At 34.8% G+C, this 21,404-nt stretch overlaps 2 protein-coding genes across 5 annotated transcripts in view; both read left to right on the top strand.

Moving 5' to 3' along the window:
• Nucleotides 1-16: 16 nt before the first annotated feature.
• Nucleotides 17-8,763, top strand: CCDC107 (coiled-coil domain containing 107). The gene is made up of 6 exons (XM_070755738.1): nt 17-314; nt 959-1,164; nt 1,832-1,898; nt 5,850-5,940; nt 7,836-7,945; nt 8,360-8,763. Exons 1-6 carry the CDS (start codon nt 161-163, stop codon nt 8,620-8,622), a joined length of 891 nt encoding a protein of 296 aa, XP_070611839.1. The 5' UTR covers nt 17-160; the 3' UTR covers nt 8,623-8,763.
• A 3,071-nt stretch (nt 8,764-11,834) lies between these two features.
• Nucleotides 11,835-21,404, top strand: part of CAPS2 (calcyphosine 2) — a 36,261-nt gene continuing 26,691 nt past the window's right edge. Inside the window, exons 1-5 of one of the 4 annotated variants that reach the window (XM_070755731.1) lie at nt 11,835-11,964; nt 13,670-13,759; nt 15,850-15,896; nt 18,506-18,551; nt 19,764-19,874. In XM_070755731.1, coding sequence (XP_070611832.1) covers nt 13,697-13,759; nt 15,850-15,896; nt 18,506-18,551; nt 19,764-19,874 — 267 coding nt within the window. In that variant the 5' untranslated portion in view covers nt 11,835-11,964; nt 13,670-13,696. Of the gene's footprint in view, nt 12,287-13,669; nt 13,760-15,849; nt 15,897-18,505; nt 18,552-19,763; nt 19,875-21,404 lie in introns of those variants that run through there. The other 3 variants (XM_070755732.1, XM_070755730.1, XM_070755734.1) reach the window with 3 other exon arrangements.

The raw sequence follows: 21,404 nt of genomic DNA, 5'->3' as shown, positions 1-21,404 counted from the left end.
GCGCTACAAAAAATGAACCGAAATCTATGGCTTGTTTGTTTTCCGCTCCCCTTCTCCGGCTTCCTTCCGGCCAGGATTGGTTTACTTGAGGGTCTGTAGGTGGCCGAAAGTAAAGCCGACAGCCCCTTCTCGGAGGGCAGTGTTGTCACCGTGTGACGCCATGGCGTTTTCTTCGATGCAGCAGGTGATGGTCTCCGTCGTGGTGGTGCTTTGCCTGTTCGCAGTGATACCCAGGATATTCAATGGGGGAGGGAAGTCTCCGCGGAGTTCCAAAACCTCCTCTGGCCGGCCAGCTCCTCACCAGCCCCGACACGGTATAGTACCGGCGCCCATTTCTTCCCTGTTTCACGCTCTTCCCCCTTCGTGGCAAGCAAAGGGAGATAACGCGCTCGCTCGCTCCTTTCAATGATTGCCTTGATGTCAGGGTTCCGTCTGCAACTAGGAGACTTATCTTAACTAGTCCTAAAGTGCTTTATAGGGAAGTTCCTTAAAATTTACACCATGTTCAACTGTAGCTGGAATTGTTTAGAGAAACTGGGCATTCCATAAGTTAGGTCGGCTTTTCTTGTGCTCATGCCCATTATTTATTGGATTAATATGTCTTTCTAGACAGCCTGGCCAGTAAAGTATGAGGTAAGGCAAATGGGGTTTGCACTGCAGCAGGCATGGAAGGCACCAGCATTGATCAGGTTTGCTTTGGATTATTTCTTAGGTAAACAACTGCTTTTTGTGTTGTAGAGATAGCTTTTGCTGTCTTTCTCTTAAGGAAAAACATCTATGTTCTCTTGATAATTCCTATCCCTTTCCCCCACAAATCGTCAATAAAGCTAAAATAGTGCAGGGATACTTATTAATGTGTTCCTTGACAGGAACTATTTATCCCAGATTACAGTCCTAGTTTTTATAAACTGCCTTTGGATTTAACTGGCTCTGAATTATTGAAATGTTTATTCTGTAGGTGGAGCAGAGAAAATTCTGCCTACACCCACAAATTTTGAAACTTCTGAAAGTAAAACGTATCAAAGCATCCAGCAAATGAAAAATGCAATGGAAAAGGAGCTGAAGACTGAACGGACTAGAGGCAATGGAAGAGACTTTGCTTTAACCCTAATGCCGCTTTATGCTATTAGTGTGGGTGTGTTTGCTTTATACAAATTCTTAAAGGTAAATATATGTAACAAATCTAAACTTCCGGGTGGAGTTATTTTGTAATAAGCACCTTTATAATAGGTCTTATTTTGCAAATATACAGAATCACATAGAAATTAAAGTTTTCTTAACTTAGTAAATGTTAAGATAAAAGTTAAAATACCATGGCATATATAATCTAATTAAAAGTACAGGAGGAGTAAACAACTTGCATCTCCAGGTCTGATTATATTTTCTGCATAGTTTTTATGCAGCTCCTAGAACCTTTCAAAATACTGTTTTTGAGACTTGAGGGGAAAATAATGTATATATGAGAAATAATTAAATTTGCTTAAATTTGTCCTCATGTTGCTAACTTTTTGGAACTTGCATTATGTAACTGAAAGTATAATGAAATTATAATTTAATAATAATAATAATAATAATAATAATAATAATAATAATAATTTATTAGATTTGTATGCCGCCCCTCTCCGAAGACTTAATTTATAATCTATTTCATCTTAATATTCTGGATTGCTATTGACTTAATTTTATTAAAGGACTGAAACTAAACAGAAAACAAACTAATGTAAGAATGTTTTGGAATATTATGTAAATATTTTGTTTACACTATATGGTATTGGTAATTTTATTAGTCTTACATATTTGAGATACGGGAGATTGATTTATGATTTTATAGATGAAATCACAGGAAGAAAGTTTATCAAAAAAAGAAAAAAATGCAGAAGAAAAAACAAAAGAAACAGGTAAGAATTTGGTCAACATGTACATTCTTATTAACCTAAAACAAATTACAAATGTTAACTTGATATTGAGATTTATACATGAGTTCATTAATCACAATTTCCCCATTCAGACAAAACAGTTTATTCCAGTTTTTATTATTGTTTCATTGGCAAGTAGAAAACTCTTTGTCTTCGAAATGCAATTTTGTGGTGATAAATTCTCTCTTCATTGAGAGAACAACTTCTTATCCAAAGAAAACAATTTTTTACAATTAAAAAACAGCCAAAAGTTTACTTTACTTTGACAGAAAGTGAATGTATCAGAAAAGAAAAAAAGTTATGTAGAATAGCATTTCTTTAACTTTCTTTTTCACAATTTACATTCTTTTAGAAAGATGGAACTGATGTTGACCCTAATTGCAGCAGAGGAGTGCAACAGCTTTTTGGAGACAGAGACTTGATTTTTTTTAGATCACAAAATAGCATAGTTAAGAGCTTTAATGATTAATTCATGTGAAAGATTTATCTACTTAGAAAATCATGATAAATAATATGTCTTAGACCTTGACACATGGTTCAAAGTGAATAAAGGCATTCAAGATGTAATGACCCATTTACTAGGCAGAAATAACACACAAACACACACACACACACACAACTTGTATTCTTGCTCTCCTGATTGTGCTGAGAAACATCACCAATAGTTATAGAGAAACATAAACATGAGTTCTTTTCACTCCAGATATACTTATTGTGAGATTTCTATTTCAGTTCCTGGAATGGAGCTGAAGTGGAGGTTCTGTTGTAGTACATTTTTTTCCTTGACAAGATGGAATCATATCTGATTTCATAAACAGATAAGCTATTTTGCAAAGTTCTTTTGGCAGTTAAACATTTTCTCATTTTAATTTTTAAACAATATTTTGTTTTAACTCTGGGGAAACAGTACAGTATACTTATAACTGCATACAAAATGGTTAAATCAATATTCTATTCAAATTGGAAAATTATATTGTTTATGTGGAAGTACTATTTGAGAATAAGGTTTAGAGTTGATATATGAATACTATTAAAGTGTATCTACCATATTTTTTGGAGTATGATGCACCTTTTTACCCCCACCCCCAAAAGAGGGTGAAAACATGGATGCACCTTATGCACCGAATGTAGCCCCACCCAGCCACCCTCAGCCACCCTTTGACCTCTGCCTTCCAGCAATTTTCCTCCTTGCAGCAAACAGAACAGAGCCTGTTAAGCCAAGCAATTCATTATCAGCTTCCCGACCCTCAGCTGATTTGAGGCTGCAGCCATGTGTTAAACTGAAAGTGAAACTAGCTGCAAGGAGGCAAATTGCTGGGAGAGAGACACAGATTTTTATTTTCTGCTGAACTGGATGCAAGGAGGTAAGTCAACAACTATGGATGTCTGTAGAATGTTCAAATTATTATACTTATTTTCAAAGACTGCTTTATTATTCTAGACAACAAAGTGAAGAAACTTTTTAAAATAAATGCTTGAACTGAAGAGGCGAGGTGGTACTGTATCTTCTTTTAAATAGCATAAAATAACTATACTTCCAGAAAGCCACATCAATTTTAAAGATCTGTAAAAATATAATCTGAAATGTAATAGTGTCCTGTTTAGTATTAAGATAAGGCAGCTGCATAAAACCTTGACTTAGTCATGTTTGGAGTCGATCTATTTAAATAATTGGGAGGAGTTAGTGTGACCACATTTAAGAAAACGTTATGGCATTAATATATTGCCATCATGTACATGCCTCCAATTCTTTGCTATTTCTATGGGTCAGGCAAACATGCAAGGCAATACACAACAAACAGTGTATATCATCTGTAGCATTTGCTGTTTAGCAAATTTCTGGGAGGCAGAGGCTTTTTCCCTTGCTTTCCTCCCACAAAACTAAGGTGCATCTTATACTCCAGTTTGTCTTATATTCTGAAAAAATATGGTAAATGGGAGATTTATTGTGTTGCTTTTATTGGGACTAGATCAATTTAAATTCTGTTTCAATACATTGTGTCTGTCGTAATTTTGTTTCTTGAAATAGTACTTTATTTCAGTTTGAGCCCCTCAAATATTTTTAAATTATTTTTGAAAAATATAAGGCATACAACGATTTGTGTTAGAATCCAGTAGGAATTCCTTCATGTGTATTTATTAGAAAAATGATTTGTTTCAGATTCTACAATCTGAACAGAACTGTAGCCACTGTATTTTTCGGAGTATAAGATGCACCTTTTTCGTCCGTAAAAGTGGCTGATAATTTGGGGGCATCTTATAGTCTGAATGTAGCTTTTTTTCCCCAGCCATAACTAGCTGCTAACGATCTTCCCAAGTATTACCTTGTAGGCTCTTTCTCTGCGAAGAATGTTTTCCAAGCCCTAAGTCTTTGTAGGTTTTTTTAAAATTGGTTTAACTTGCTCCGAATAAGTTTCTTTTCAGCCCTAACCAGATGCCAACGATGTGCCCAGCTCTTACCGGCTTGCAAGCTCTTTCATTGTTACTCTCTGGGAAAAATCTTTTCCAAGGCCTAAGTCTTTGCAGGGTTTTTTTTCATTGATCTACTTCCTCCGAATGTTTCTTTTCAGGTGCTACTGATGTTCTCAGCTCTTACTGGCTTGCAAGCTCTTTCATTGTTACTCTCTCTGAATAAGTTTTTTTTAAAGCCCTAACCAGGGGATAGAATAGAATAGAATAGAATTTTATTGTCCAAGTGTGATTGGACACACAAGGAATTTGTCTTGGTGCATATGCTCTCAGTGTACATAAAAGAAAAAGATACATTTGTCAAGAATCATGTGGTACAATACTTAATAATTGTCCTAGGGGTCAAATAAGCAATAAAGAAACAATATTAATTAAAATCTTAGGATACAAGCAATATGTTACAGTCATACAGTCCTAAGTGGGAGGAAAAGGATAGGAATGATGAGAAAAACTAGTAGAATAGAAGTGCAAATTTAGTAAAAAGTCTGACAATGTTGAGGGAATTATTTGTTTAGTAGAGTGATGGCGTTCAGGGAAAAACCGTTCTTGTGTCTAGTTGTCTTGGTGTGCAGTGCTCTGTAGTGACGTTTTGAAACAGTTTATGTCCAGGATGTGAGGGGTCTGTAAATATTTTTCCCGCCCTCTTTTTGACTCGTGCAGTATACAGGTCCTCAATGGAAGGCAGGTTGGAAGCAATTGTTTTTTCTGCAGTTCTGATTATCCTCTGAAGTCTGTGTCAGTCCTGTTGGGTTGCAGCACCAAACCACACAGTTATAGAGGTGCAGATGACAGACTCAATGATTCCTCTGTAGAACTGTATCAGCAGCTCCTTGGGCAGCTTGAGCTTTCTGAGCTGGGGCAGAAAGAACATTCTTTGTTGTGCTTTTTTGATGATGTTTTTTTGTTGTTAGGTGACCATTTTAGGTCTTGAGATATGATAGAACATAGAAATTTGAAGGTCTCTACTGTTGATACTGTGTTGTCTAGTATTGTGAGAGGTCGAAGGGTGGAAGGGTTTCTCCTAAAGTCTACCACCATTTCTACAGTTTTGATTGTGTTCAGTTCTAGATTGTTCTGGTCACACCACAAGGATAGTTGTTCAACTTCCCGTCTGTATGCGGATTCATCATTGTCTCGAATGAGTCCGATCACTGTTGTATCATCTGCAAACTTCTGTAGTTTAACAGATGATCGTTTGAGATGCAGTCATTAGTGTATAGAGAGAAGAGAAGTGGTGAGAGTACAATAATGTGCTGAAGCTGACCAGACTAAGGACATTAGTCAGATGAATATCTGGTAAGCAAATTCTTTTCCCTATTTTCATCCCCAAAAACTAAGGTGCGTCTTATACTCTGAAAACACGGTATTGTATTTCCCCCTCTGCCTATTGCTTTAGTTTTTTTGTTTAATCTTAAAGATGTTCAGTTTATGCTAGCTTTTAAAAAGTGTATATTCTCATTTTAGAACACCAACTTTTGGAATTGGAGCAACATCTTGCACAAACAGAAACAATGTTAAATTCATTATTGACTCAGTTAGATCCACTTTCAAGCTGGTGAGTCAAAAAGATAGCATTTCATTTAAAAGTTACGTTGTTTATTTCAGTGTGGGAAAGAGATCTGAGAGATCATGTTTGTGAACTTAAAATAAGAACAGAATGCCAATATATCACAAATGGCACATTACCTCTTATTTTTGACAATGCTTATTACAACTGATGTTTCACTGAGACAGTTTTACTCCTTTTAGGGGTAAAAAGGAATGATAATTAGAATTTAAAGGTGTCATCATTGCTTTTTAACTATTTCTTTGAAATCCAGAATTTGTATTTATTTTTGAAAAATTTATACCACTATTCTCTTTCTGAGGTAATTTACCATTTCTAACATTAATTATGCCATTAAATAAAGGAAAAAATAAAGATACTGTATATCAAGCATACTTTATTTCTTTTGCTATACCTGTGTCTTGAATTACAAGTACAAGTATGTAAAATATCTATTGTTACTTATGCTTACTTTAAAGTAAAGATAGCTTGATTCTGTTTCTGCATTATCAAAATAACCAGATATTTGTATTTTAGAACTTTTGCAGGAATGGCTTTTTAATATAATTAAAATAATGTAGTGACTGACACATTGAAGGAATTTCCTATACTTTTAAAAGGCTATACTGATATTTTTAATTTAATTTTTAGTTTAATTTATTTATTTTGTCAATCTCTTAGATAATTCATACAAGTAGATAATTTGAATACATGAAATGAATAGAAATAAAAGGAATGGTAGGCATGCTAATGCACTTACGCATGCCCCTTACAGACCTCTGAGAATGTGAGGTCAACAGAAGACAGACTGAGGTTAAAATTTTGGGGGTTTGGAGATGAAACCACAGAGTCAAGTAGTATATTTCAGGCATTGACCACTCTGTTGCTGAAGTCATATTTTCTGCAATCGAGTTTGGAGCAGTTCACTTAAAGTTTGTATCTATTGTGTGCTCATGTATTGTTGTGATTGAAGCTGAAATAGTCATTGATGGGTAGGATATTGTTTCGGATAATTTTAAGAACTACACTTAGGTCAGAAAGCGGTGTGGTTCTAAGTTGTCTAAGCTCAGAATTTCAAGTCTGATGGCATAGGGTATTCTCTTGCGAGCAGAGGAGTGGAGGACTCTTCTTATGAAATATCTCTGGTCATGTTCAATTGTATTAATGTCCAATATGCAGTGCACATTCCAGACAGATGAGTTGTATTTGAGAATTGTTCTAGCAAATGTTTTGTATGCTCTGGTCAGTAGTGTAATATTACCAGAAAAGAAGCTATGCAAGATCAGGTTTACAACTCTTAATGCCTTTTTGGCAATGTTGTTACAGTGGGCTTTGGCCCTTAAATCATTAGATATGAGTACTGTACTCCAAGGTCCTTGATAGAGTGAGAGTCATCTACAAGATCGTGTCAGCAATCTTGTGTTCTGATTCTTTTTGCCAATGTGTAAAACAGCATTTGTTGGTTGAGATTTGGAATTGCCAATTGTTTGACCATTCTGACAGAAAGTCAACATCTTTTTGAAGGGTAGCAATTATTCAAAAAATTATTCAATATTTCAACAATTCCATTTAAAAAGAAATTAGATAAATAGATATAAACTGGTTTGGGTATAGAACTAAACTGTGTTTTAGTACTACTGTATATGTAAAAAAATCCTGGAATTGCTTTAATACAATGAACAGAAAGATAATGAATTTTATATTAGCCTGGTTTTCACCTAATGGAGTTGATTAGAAATGAGCAAAGTAATCTTAGTTTGAAATTTAGTTTCATTTAAGTAAAATTTAGCTAATGTGATTGATCTAAATTTACCAATAATACAAATGAATTCAATAGTATTTTAATAGAATTGTAATTATTTTTTTGTCCTGATTAATTCTGATACAACTTTTTGACGTTTCAGTATTAGTACTTTGGCTTCTGAGCAGAAAGATGAAATTATGAAACAACTTGAGTCCATTAGAAAGCTGATGAAAGAAAGTGGATTAGACAAATCGGCTATGAAGCCACAAGGTATTTTTGGAAGATTTTAACATTCTCTAATAAATTACTACTACATATCTTGATTATTTTTTAAGCAGGTTTTCCTACTCTAACGTATTGCAATAATCTGCATGTTCTTTTGTGCATATGAATTGGCTTCTTCCATTTGATCCAAGTTCAAAGCAAGGCCAGAGTTCTTATTGTTTCTTACTCCCTAATTACCATATTATCTATGACCTATTAACTAACCTATTAACTTGCTTTTAGAACAAACTGTATAGGTAACATAAAAACTGGTGAACTGTCCAAGTATTTTAATGCACTCTCTATTGTAAGGAAAATAAAGTATTTTGTTTCTAATTTTCTGGTAGTAAATTGGTTTAATTGCAAAAACAGCAACCTAATTGTAATATTGTATTCCAATTTCCTCTTGTCTATGTTCAGATATTAGCCATCATACATGCCAAGAGAAGCTTGAAGATCTAATAGAGTCCTTCAGCGAACATCCAGAAGTAAAAATAGATGAAAAATGTGAGCATGATGCCTTATTTGAAGATATAGAAGAGTCTTATGGTGTAAAAAAGTATCAGCATTTTGATCATGAATATTTACTCAGCACAATGGAAGAACCAAAGAAGATGGAAGTAACTAATCAGGATATAACAGAATTAGATGCTGGGTTAAGAAGACGTCTTAGGAATGAATGAATGAGCTATAATGAATATTGGACATACTATACAACAAACTTTAAGATTTTATTATATATTCACAATAATTGTTGTATATCTTAAAACAATATATTTATGAGCATTTCTTATTTATTCTGAATAAAATATTTTTTGCATACACTGCACAGAAAATTCTATCCAGCATCATAATCACACAGTTTCATTTTTAAGTTACTAAAGTGCGGGCATGGGCATAAAAGATATTGTAACTTTGCGTTTATATGGCTCTGCAGAAATTATTTGCAGCAAATATGGAATGTACTGATATTAATTACTTTAGTTACTTGACATTTCAATGTAACTTTAGTATACATTCTGATATTCTCTTTTTTGAAACAGTGGAAATAGTCTTGGAGACAAACCACCTATGTTTGAGACAAACTACCTACCTTTCATTAAGCCTTAGATTTTATTTGTAACTGATTATTAAAAATATAAAATTGAGTAGTTAAATACAACACATGCCTTATGATAACTAATTATATGATGAATTGCTAACCACATCCTGATTCTACTATTGTGCTTAATTTAATACAATGTTTTGCTTTCATTTAATCTGCTGATTTTTGCAGACTAATGGTGCAAATTTGACTGTGTTACGCAGTTCCAAAATTCTTATAGATGACTGGCTGGCTGGCTGGCTGACTGTTTGTTTGTTTATTTATTTATTTATTTATGTATGTATTTATGTATTTATCTATCTATCCATGTCCCTCAAATAGGGGCTCTGGGCAGTGATATATATGACCCATCTATTTTCTCAGAATAACATGAGAATAATTGCTAGGAGATTGTGGCATTTTCTGTAAAAGTCTTTATGAAAGCACATCACCATAGAATTTACAAGGGTAGATTCTAAAACGTTTTGAGTTATGAATTGAGTAAGGTACCAGGATATTTTCCCACCTTGTAGAAATTCTGTGACATTGAGTTTGTCCAGAATTTTTCTTTGTCCTTTATCATTGTTATTATTATAAAATAAGGGCAGCAGTGACTTTGGAGAATAGCAGTAATTTGTGAACAGTGCCTCTCTACCAGAAAATTAAATAGCTATCACAATGTTAGAGGGCTTTGTCTCATAATGAAAAAAATAATTTTAGGTATTGAGATATTTTGTTCTTTATTGAAAGTTAACACTGGCAACATATTTTTATTGTATAGTAAAGTTTGAAACCCAGATGTGAGTGAATTGGCCTGATTGAAGGCCTGCCTATACAACTAAAATATTCTCTCCTGCAACAAATTATTTGTAGTACAGTGTTCCCTCGATTTTTGCGGGTTCGAACTTCGCGAAAAGTCTATACCACGGTTTTTAAAAAATATTATTTAAAAATACTTCGTGGTTTTCCCCCCCCTATACCATGGTTTTTCCCACCCGATGATGTCATATGTCATTAGAAACATAGAAACATAGAAGTCTGACGGCAGAAAAAGACCTCATGGTCCATCTAGTCTGCCCTTATACTATTTTCTGTATTTTATCTTAGGATGGATATGTGTTTATCCCAGGCATGTTTAAATTCAGTTACTGTGGATTTATCTACCACGTCTGCTGGAAGTTTGTTCCAAGGATCTACTACCCTTTCAGTAAAATAATATTTTCTCAGGTTGCTCATTGCCAAACTTTCATCCACCTTTAATAAATATTTTTAAAATAAACTTTAATAAATAAACATGGTGAGTAAATGGTTGCTAAGGGAATGGGAAATTGCAATTTAGGGGTTTAAAGTGTTAAGGGAAGGCTTGTGATACTGTTCATATACAAAAATAGTGTATTTACTTCCGCATTTCTACTTCGCGGAAATTCAACTTTCGCAGGAAGTCTTGGAACGCATCCCCAGTGGAAATTGAGGGAACACTGTACATGGAGTTTGCTAGTAGTATCTAGCACATTGATAAGCCAGTGCTATAGTTCTTTAAAAATATTTTCCCAGCTGCTCTGGAAAATGATGATAAATATAGCCAAGACCCATTCTTTGGTATATAAACTGTTTTTAATTGCATAAATCAAATTATGGGTTGCATAAGGTAGAGAATTATACATCAGTCAAAATGAATTTGGAATGGATTATTTCTCTTCTACAGTCTTTCTAAATTTTATAACTAAAGATTTAGTAAGTCAATTTAGGGCTGCTTTTGCCAGTATGAGTAGTCTAATACACAGTACTGTATAGACATTAGCTGTCAGGATTTTTAAGCAAAATGAACAAATAGCCGAGGTCAGATTATCCTACATTGGACACCTACAAAAACCTAGCTTTCTGAATAAAGTTCTAATGCTGGGAAAGGTGGAAGAGCATGATTAGCAGTCAAGTGAATGAATTTGATTATAGTGGCAATGAGTGAGGATTTGAATACCTAAAGAAATGGATTTGTCATCATGGAGAAAATCAATATAGTTAAGAGTTCATACCATTTGGTAGTAAATTAACAGTCTTTGCTGAGAATTCTGGGAGATGAAACCATATATATAAAGAACTGCTGGCTATGGAGGATTGCTTTCAATTACTGGCAATAATCGTAACAATTTGGTGTATGCAATAAAAAACAAATGATCACCTGCATTTGCTGCAGCATATTTGGCATTGTGAGTTTACTACTCTTTGGAGAAACTGGGTAAAAGATGAGGAAAGAAAGTATAACTTAAAATAAAACACTGGAAATCTTTTATAAACTTTTTGCTGAAAATGGATAAAAATGAACTGATTTTGGGATTTGTTTAAAATATTTGTTTACTGAAAGAAGGGAACTTTGATGTGCAATTTGAGAGGGTAAAGAAGGTAATTGCTTAACTGCTGCTTTTATGTTTTCTTGGGTATTTTGTCCCTTACATTTAATTTTCCTTTATACTATTTTTATATTTCTATGTTTCTGTAGTTTTGAAAATCTTTGTACAATCTTAATAAAATTATTCATACAAAACAGAGAAAGGATGAGAAAGCTGGGTCTGTGCAGAATTATTCATTTGCCACACTGAGGCCCCTGACAAGGGCCAATTGTTAAAAGATGAACGAATTGTAAAAAGGATCCAAACCAACCTTATTGATTAACAAACACTGGTGGAGAATAATTCTCATAATTTTCTGCCCTTTAATGATTTTTGAAATTACCGGGAGCCTTGTTCGGTGGAAGACAGTAGAATCTGAGATAAACGTAGATCGGAGCAAACAGGTTCTCCCTAAACAAAACCAGGCGGAAATCAAGGGAAAAAAAACCTGATCAGGGAGCGCGCATCGGACTCTCCGTGGAGAGACGAAAAAAGGACGGCAGGAGTGAGAGCTGGGAACCGATCGAGAAAAACGTGGGCGTGAAAAGAGAAAGGTCGGTCACCCGCTTACTTTCCCAGTTTAGACACGACTTTCTAATTTTCAAAGCGTGGCGCGGGGGGGAAAGCGTTTTCGGCCTGTTTACTGGGAACCTTGGCAACCATTTGGCAGTGCGCGCGCGCGTCTTCCAGCAAGAGCAATGAGCCGCGGATAGACTACAGTATATTGCCATTAAAACAAAACAAAACAACAAGCCTGCAGCGTCTCATTGTAGCTGTAAGGTGAAAACAGTTGGAGATTCCTGTTTCGCCCTTCGCCCTCCTGACTTTGTATGGCTGTTAAGAGTTATTTTACAGAAACAAGCTGGGTCACCTCAGGTAAGGAGGAAGCGTCTGCCTTTAGACAGCGTCTTTTCGGCATGCAAGACATTTTGTCTGATATGACCTGGCGCAGGGAAATCGAGCTTTGTCCCTATCCGCGAAAGCCTCAGTTTTCCTTATTTCGCTAGGAAATCAGTTGACTTCCTATCTGGTTCTCGAGACAATAGGTTTCAGTTATGTTCTATTTTGACTGAGAAAATATGGATAGTTCCAACAGGTACTCGGATAGAACTTACTGCTTTCTTCTTGCTGCCCAGGTTCTGATTTGATGTTTTGGTGCAAGTCGAATATTAATTATTTTTAAATAACTCAAGGCAAGGAACATAATATTCCTTCCTCCTATTTTCCCCACTACAACTCTGTGAGGTGAGTTTGGCTGAGAGAGAGAGAGAGTGACTGGATCAAAGTCACCCAGTCTACTGGTTTAACCATTACACCAAACTGCCTCTCTTATGCCTCCTCTCTGCAGGCAGCTGATCAGTTGTGCCTGTTCCTCTTTTGAAACAGGCACTCTGCAAAATGAATCTTGGGAAAACTCAACAGTATCTTTGTATTGTTCTCGATACTACATTTTCCTACCATCCACACATATCTGCTTAGGTAAAAATATGAATATTATTGCTTGTCATGTCTATAATCTTTAAAGAGGAGTTTTCAACATACGGTACCTATAGTATCTGCCCGGTTTTCATTAAAAGGGGCCACATATTTAGTACCACATGGTGGCTGCAAGTACACTGTAGTCTTTCCTAAAGTTGAAATAATATTTGAATTAGTATGAAATCTAGTTGATCATCTATTTATTTATTATTTATTTGTTAATTTAATTTATATGCCACCCAACTTCCTAAGGATTCTGGGAGGCTTACAACAAATGGAACAATATATAAAAGGAACAATTTAAAAAGTAATTTAAAAACCAATATTAAAACCATACATATTTTTCATGGCCGGATCTAGATGGGATCTAGATCAACGGCCCCAGGTTTGCTAGAAAAGCCAGGTCTTTACAACTTTCCGGAAGACCAGTGGATCTCTGAGTTGTCCATTTTCTGTAGATAACTGTACCTGTTAGTGTTTTATTGCATGACTTTAAGAGCAAAACCTTGTAATATATTATTTCTCAATTAGTTATCTTTAGGGCCACTGGTATGCAAGGTTGGTTTAAATTATTGTAGCAAGCTTCCTGTGATGAGATTGGAAAATGACATTCATTGAAATTGTTTGTTGTAATAAATTCTGCTCAATGCTTTTGAATAGAATTTCAGTTCAATAGAAAATATATTTAAAATGAAAGAAGTACTTCTTTTATTTTGTTGAAACCCTTCTTATAGCATCTGATCATCCCTCTCCAGTGAACTTTATAATTTTACTTTTCAGCTTCATTTTAAGTTATAAACAGTTTAGATGGACTTGGAGGTTAAAGGAATTGCTGCATCTCCAAAAAGACAAGTTCTACTGTCCTCTCAGGTACATTTAAAATTAACTTTACAAAATTGAAAAAATAATGTTAATTTTGACACACACACACACACAATCAATTTACCTTGTGATCAGAAACATATATGCATTTATTAACTAGAGAAGCAAAGCTGTACATAGCTGAAATCTGGTTTTGTGTGTGTGAGAGAGTTTTCTTTCTAATAAACAAAGTGTGTCTTCTTGGTTTGGAGCATGGCACTGAGTGGAGTGATTAGGAGTGCTGCTTCGGACATAGCCAGATATGCAGCAGGGAAATCTACTTACCTTCCCTATTGGTTCAGAAGTCCATGTTTTTCAGAAGAGTTTGTGCATGCTCAGAGGGTTAAAAACCAGAAAATGGTGACACCTAGACAGGTGGGCAGAGCCTTCTCCGAACCACTGGTGGCTGCTGCTACCAGTATGCTCAAACTGGGACGAACCAGCAGCATTTCACCCCTGCAGATATGAGACTGTGAAATTGGGCCAAGAGATCAATTGAGATTCCTGTTTGCTTATCTTCCCCCTTGTAGTTTAGCAGCAACCCTGCCTAAGTTCTGTGACTGACAGTATCTTCTCATTTCACCAGATTAGATAGAGTAAATATATTCCAAGTTCCTTCCCTTAAATGTTTCCATTTAGTGAGATCTAGGAAATGTACCTTCTCTGTACCAGACCCTGCTCTATGGAATACCTTCCCACTGAGATCTGACAAGAACCTCTCTCCTAGCCTTTCAGGGAACCTTGAATAGCTCAAGCATTGGGGTAGAATGAGGGTGAAGCCCAGTGAAGTTGACTGTTGATGTATGGAGGAGTATATTACTTGGCCCAAGACGTTTCCATGATAAGTTTATTTTAGAATGTTTTGCTGTTGTTTCTGTTACAATAGACAACAGAGTTATGGTGCATAAGATGGATAGTAAATTTTCTAAATGAATAAAATAATTTAGAGATTATTTTTGTTAGCTAAAGGAATAATGTGTAAGTTTTTAATTGAAAATGTTGAGTAATATTTCAGAAAAAACAGACCTGTTCTCCCAGTTAAATATTAGGAAAGTGGAGAAAATGCAAAGTAAAAGCAAAAAAGATTCATATTCCCAAACATTGTGTGTTGCTGGTTTAAATCTAAAATTACATGTCTCCATTTCTACAAGTATTCTATTTCTTTTAGATATATAATTGTTTTTCTATAGTTACTATTTTGAGGTTCTATATTTGCATCCGTAGGGCATATCATTTATAGTGTATATAAACTACATAGTTTATATCAGGGGTATATAACTGAAGGCCTGGTGGTGGGATCCAGCCTGCGGGGTACTTAGATCTGGCCCATGGGGCCACCCTGAAACAGCAAAGGAGGCCTCTGCCAGTGAAAACAGAATTCAGGAGGCCTCCCACAGCCCCCCGAGGTCCGTTTTCACTGGCAGAGGATTGCAGGAGGTTGTCACAGCCAAAATGGAGCTTGGGAGGCCGTTTTCGCTGGCAGAGAGCTTGGGCTGCCATAGGTATCCCTGACACAAATGACAAATCGCCACATCCACCATGTCCATGCCCATCATGGCTCCCTGAGGTCAAATACAACACTGATGCAGGCCTCAAAGAAATCAAGTTTGACACTCCTGGTTTATATAATATAATCTGCAGTAATTTAATTGAAGTTTCTGTCTTGCTGTCTATTTCTTGTTTCTGTTATAGGAAAGCCAGTGTTTCATGAAACAACTGTAATTTTTATGTGAAATGGCCCTAGTGCTGTTTCAACACATTATGTAAGGAACATTTTTTCTGTTTTTCTGTTCTGATTAGAACAGTAAAATAGAGTGTCTTCCTGTAAGGGATTTATTCTATAGACCTATAGAATAGCATTCATTTTCTCTTTCAAATAGCAAGCCAATGTACTTGTTCAACTATCTGCTTAAAAGGACAAATTAATATGTTTCCCCCAAATAATTGGAAAGAAACATGTATATATTACAATATTTATATATTACCTCCAATATATAAGAAAATACTATGAAGTAGTAAAAGGAGAAAGAAACTTACTCTACCCAATGGACATTAAAACAAACAAACAAATAAGTAGAAGCTTTGTATTCATTTTTCAGGGTTGGAGGCCAAACACAAGATTAAGCCATGGTCCTCGACCAGCAGAGTAAGTATTTCCTTTTTAAAAATTTCTATGCAAATATGATAGTATAACAGAATACTAATATGAAATGAATACGATAATTTAATAAACTTTTCCCCCTTAAAATGTTGCTGATCTAGGAATGTCATATTTTGTTTGGCAGACAGCTGAGAAGGGATGATAGTACAGAAAAAGAAGTGTCCTGTGTTCTGATATCAAATCATAATTATGCTTTATAAATCTTTGTCAAATATTTCATTGATAGAATTGCTAAATGGTAAGTGATAGTATCAGATTCAGAAATTGTGTAGCTTGATTAAAGGTTGCAAAAATGTTCTATGTTTTAAAATATTTAAGCAGACATTGAAATTTGACTATTTTTAACTCTAATGTCACAATGTTCATTTACTAATATTAATTTGAAGTAATATATTTCAAAGAGAGATTAGCAAAAATTGGCATTCGTTTGCTTCTATATGCATGAAGTTCTATGACTGTCTAGATACAATTGTTTGAAAAGTAAAAGTGATTAATATTAGAATTACTCACATGCATTTTTACTTTTATATTTAATCTTTTTTTCTGGTAACAAAGCAGCATACACTATTCTTACTTACCCATCTATTTTTAGCTAGTCATTTTGATGTTTTTTTTCTTCCCCCCCCTTTTTTTTTCTTTTTTAAAATTTTTTCTCTTATTTTACTTTTGCCTTGTTTAAATTTCCTTTTTATTTCTTCATTTTTAAATAGTTGTAAGCCATCTAGAGTAGCACTATTGCAGGGTTGCCAAGCTTAAGGCCTGGGGAGTTAGATCAGGCCCGTAGGACCAGAATACCTCTGTAACCATCTTCTGCCACACGAATCCCAGCGGCCGATAAGGTCTCACAGAGTTGGCCTTTAGTCGTCCCGCCGACTAAACAATGTCGTCTGGCGGGCCGCAGGGGAAGAGCTTTCTCTGTGGCGGCCCCGACCCTCTGGAATCAACTCCCCCCAGAGATCAGAATTGCCCTCACCCTCCTTGTCTTTCATAAATTGCTTAAGACCCACCTATATCATCAGGCACGGGGGAATTGAGACACCTCCCCTAGGCTTACAGAGTTTTATGTATGGTATGCTTGTGTTATATGGTTTTTTAAATGACGGGTTTTTAGATGCTTTCTTTTAATTATTAGATTTGTTACATTGTATATTGTTTTTATTATTGTTGTGAGCCGCCCCGAGTCTGCAGAGAGAGGCGGCATACAAATTTAATAAATTATTATTACTAATTTATATCCGGCCTGTGGGGCTACCCTAGAAACAGCGAAAGACCAGCCTGCCAGCAAAAATGAGAATATTGCATGCTACATTATTGCTGGCAGAGGATTGCAGGAGGCTGTCCCACTCGAAAATGGAGCTTGGGAGTCTGTTTTCACTGGCAGAGTGCTTGGGCCACCACAGGTATCCCTGACACGAGTGATGTCAAGCTGGTCATGGCCACCCTGGCCATGGCCACTCCAGTCCCCCAAGTTCAAACACAACTCTGATGCAGCCCTCAATGAAATCGAGTTTGACACCCCTGCTCTATAGTAAGATGGCCAGCAAAAAATATATAATAATAATAATAATAATAATAATAATAATAATAATAATAATTATTATTATTATTATTATTAATTAAATTTGTATGCCGCCCCTCTCCCTCTTAAGTAAATTAATTAATTTACTTAATTTACTTAATTAGCAATATAAGTAATTAATATACTTAGATTAAGAAATCGAGTTTGACACCCTGCCCTATAGTAAGATGGCTAGCAAAAAAATTAATAATTTAATTATTATTATTATTTTACTTAATTAGCAATATATGTAATTAATGTACTTAGATTAAGAAATAATGCTCAAGGTTAGGAACAACAGAGTATAATGTTTAATTTTTTTAGAATAAAATATTATTGTTTTAGAGTTTTGTATGTAAAGTTTATAAATATATTTGCATATGTGTAAAACAATTTTGCACAAACCTATGTAAATATATTTATTGAAATATACTTAAAGATGTTTAGGAAAGTTTTGGGTGGAATTAAGAGTATTATGCATGCAAATATAGGGGTATATTGTTCCTATTGATATTTTCATCAAGTATTGGCATCTTTCAAATTCTGTGCTACAGAATTTAGGAAAATTGCAAAGGGAGAATACTAGAGTTGGTTTCTAATTAATGTTATACATTAGTAATTCTCGATTTTAAGATTATAATTAATTGGTAATCTCACAGTTTGTTTCACATTTAATTTTGCTACAAATTAATTGTGTTCTATATGTTTCTTTGTTAATTAAGTTCAGAAAGGACTCAAATGTGACATAGATATTTGTTGTGTTCAAATGATATAAATGGAAGATGATTTGTATGATAATAAATAACCTCTCTGCTATCTCGCTAATTGCGAGAAATAATAGAAATGGATGATTTTGACTTGCTGAATAAAAAGGAAAAAAATCTCAAGAAAAAACTTTGCTTCCTAAAAAAAAGTGGTCTGCTTTTTCTCTTTAATCCATTTTTAAAAATCAACATCCTTACTTTGGAGGAAAAAGATGTATGACACCTAAAAATTAGAGAGGTTTTATAATTTCTAAATTTCTAATTCTCCATAGAGTGCCATGTCTTGACTTGGGAAAGTTGGGAGATTCAGAAGATGAGGTAATAACTATTTGGGGATTTTTTTGGAAATGATTAAAAATGTGCAAATACTAAATATGACAGTTGTTAGAAAACAAATACTGGAATAGAAATGAAAACAGTTCTCATAATCTACCTTTTATTTGCTTTTCATTTAGTAATTTTCCTGGATTTATATCAATTTTTAAAAAGTTTATCTGCAGCTATATTTATCAGTTGCTCATTTAATAAGTGGAAAACTCATTTTCTTTTATCTTCTTATTGTTAATTTACAAAAACCTAGACAAGTGTATAGTAAATACTGTAAGCATTCTGAGAATAAAGCAGTTGTCAATAATAACAATTTGGATATTAAGATTAGATTTACCTAGAGTATGGAATAATAATTGCTAAGTATAATAAGGCCTAATTTAGGCCAAATTGGCATTTGTACTACCATGACTGCATGTTCACCCTAATTTCATAATGATGACCAAATCTGGCCTGTAGGTTTTATCTTGGTTTACTTTCTCTAATAAGCAACCAAGTGAGAGGGTCATTTCAAAGTTTTAAAGTACAGTACTCTGATAAAGAGGTCTCCCCCTGTGAAAGAGAGAACCTTGAAAAATGGCTTATATTTATTTTTTATAATTAGCACAACAAATAATTTGTTGGTTCAGAAATAATCATCTGTCCAATTATATCATAGAAATTAAAGTATCCAATACTATATGAGCATAGCAATAGAAAAGAGCATTGTATTGATGCATGGAAAAGAACATATAACTCCTTGCTTTCATCTTGGTTTTAACTCAAAGTAAAGGAAATTAAAAACAAAGAAAAACCAAATAATTCTTTAATTTCTGAGTTAATTAGATACAATTGCTGGGTGTTATTAAATTCTTTACACATAAAAATAATACTGATGAGTAGCAAATCTAAGCAAGAAAATTTCTTAAGTTATTTGTCTATCTGTACAGGTGCTGAGTTACTAGGATCCATTTCCATCATCTTAATAACACAACTTTCTGAATTTTTTAATACAAGTTTATTTGATTAACATGACTGAGCAGATTCTCAGTCGTCCATGTCATGGTTGTCCCAAAAGTGCTTTTCAAAAGGCAACTGGACTTCCTTAGTTTTTTCTTGAAAATGTTTCACTTCTCATTGAAGAATCTTCAGAACTGAAGAAGCTTAACTAAGCAAGTCCAGTTTAATTGATTACAATTAAAGAAATTCTTTCTTATGTTTTAGGATGGAGATAATGGCTCACTGTACAACGCTGTACGACCTCACACTGTCCCTCCATGTATATCTTCATCTTTTAGGAGGGGTACTCACACACAATATCATAACATAGAACAGGTAAGTTGGCTTATTAGAGGAAGTATATAATAGAGCTTTCTTTTAAATACAAATATAGGATTTGTAATTTATGTTGCTAATACAGGGATTAAGATATTCAGATTTTTTCTTCATTATTAAAGCATATCACATTTATCTTCCTCGGAGACCTCAACCTACCACACATCAACTGGCCCTTAAATGAATGCAGCACAGAACCCATCCATTCTACTATATATAATACCGTCACCCATCTGGGACTCGACCAACTAGTAACTAAAAATACCAGACTTGATAACTGTCTGGATCTCATCTTCTGTAACAGCAAAAGTACAATATATGGCTTACAAATAACATAACCATTTTCCAACAGCGACCACAGCATGATAAACTTCAGTCTCAACTTAAGCCACACTATGAACCACCAAAATAATACAACACCAAAATTCAATTTCAAAAAAGCGAACTACGAACTCATTGAAGCCCACCTCTCAACATTAAACTGGAAAACTCTATTCTCTGAATGCTACACTACTGATGACCTCTACAACACATTCCTACTCGAAATGAAAATTATCATCAGACTTCATGTACCTCTAACATGTACCATAAACAAAAAAAATAACCTCCCCATCTCAATAAGAAAATTACAAACAAGAAAAAAATCTCTCTGGAGGAAAAACAAAAAAGGACAAGTTTCCAACTTCAAAAGCCGATATAAAAGCATTTGCAATCAAATAAAAGCAGAATGCCTTAACTACTACAGCAAACAAGAGGAAAACCTCCTACGCACCAAATCTAATAGAGCTTTCTACAACTTTGTCAACAATAAACTCAAAGACTCTAGATCAATCCCACCTCTCAAAGGACCCAACAACAAAGAATACCATGATGATTCATCCAAAGCCAACCTCTTCAACTCTTTCTTTGGCTCTGTCTTTGTTAACAGCAATGGCTCATCCCCCAATTTCATCAATCGCACCTCAAGCTCCCTCAACGACTTAACCCAAGTAGACTTCACTGAAGACCAAGTTGAAAAAGCATTATGTGACCTTAAACCTTTTCTATCAGTCGGACCAGATGGTCTATGTGCATACTTCCTAAAAAAAGTTCTCTTCTGCCATAGCTGAACCACTAAGCATAATTTTTGAAAAATCATTCAGAACCAGCACACTTCCTAAGCTATGGTCGAAAGCAATGGTCATCCCCATCTTCAAAAAAGGAGACCCCTCTCTTGTAGATAACTACAGACCAATTTCACTATGCTGCATCCCATACAAAGTCATGGAATCAATTATAAACAAATCAATTACTCTCCATTTAGAAACTAATAATTTGCTCTCTAACAAACAATTTGGTTTCAGAAAAAAACTTTCCTGCAACCTGCAGCTCCTCCACTGCAAAAATATATGGACAATTCATCTAGATCAAGGGAAATCTACAGATGCAATTTATATTGACTTCTGCAAAGCCTTTGATTCAGTGGTCCACGACAAACTACTCCTAAAACTCAAATCCTATGGCATCTCAGGATCCCTCCACAGATGGATT

The sequence above is a fragment of the Erythrolamprus reginae genome, chromosome 6 (genome assembly GCF_031021105.1).
Source record: "Erythrolamprus reginae isolate rEryReg1 chromosome 6, rEryReg1.hap1, whole genome shotgun sequence".
Classification (NCBI taxonomy): Eukaryota; Metazoa; Chordata; class Lepidosauria; order Squamata; family Dipsadidae; genus Erythrolamprus; species Erythrolamprus reginae.
The sequence above is the reverse complement of the archived record's forward strand: the minus strand, read 5'-3'. Positions and strand labels throughout refer to the sequence as shown.

Coding starts and splice junctions, on each gene's coding strand:
- CCDC107 (XM_070755738.1), top strand. CDS start 161: ATGGCGTTTTCTTCGATGCAGCAGGTGATGGTCTCCGTCGTGGTGGTG. Junction 1,165..1,831: donor CTTTATACAAATTCTTAAAG/GTAAATATATGT, acceptor ATGATTTTATAG/ATGAAATCACAGGAAGAAAG. Junction 1,899..5,849: donor AGAAAAAACAAAAGAAACAG/GTAAGAATTTGG, acceptor TTCTCATTTTAG/AACACCAACTTTTGGAATTG.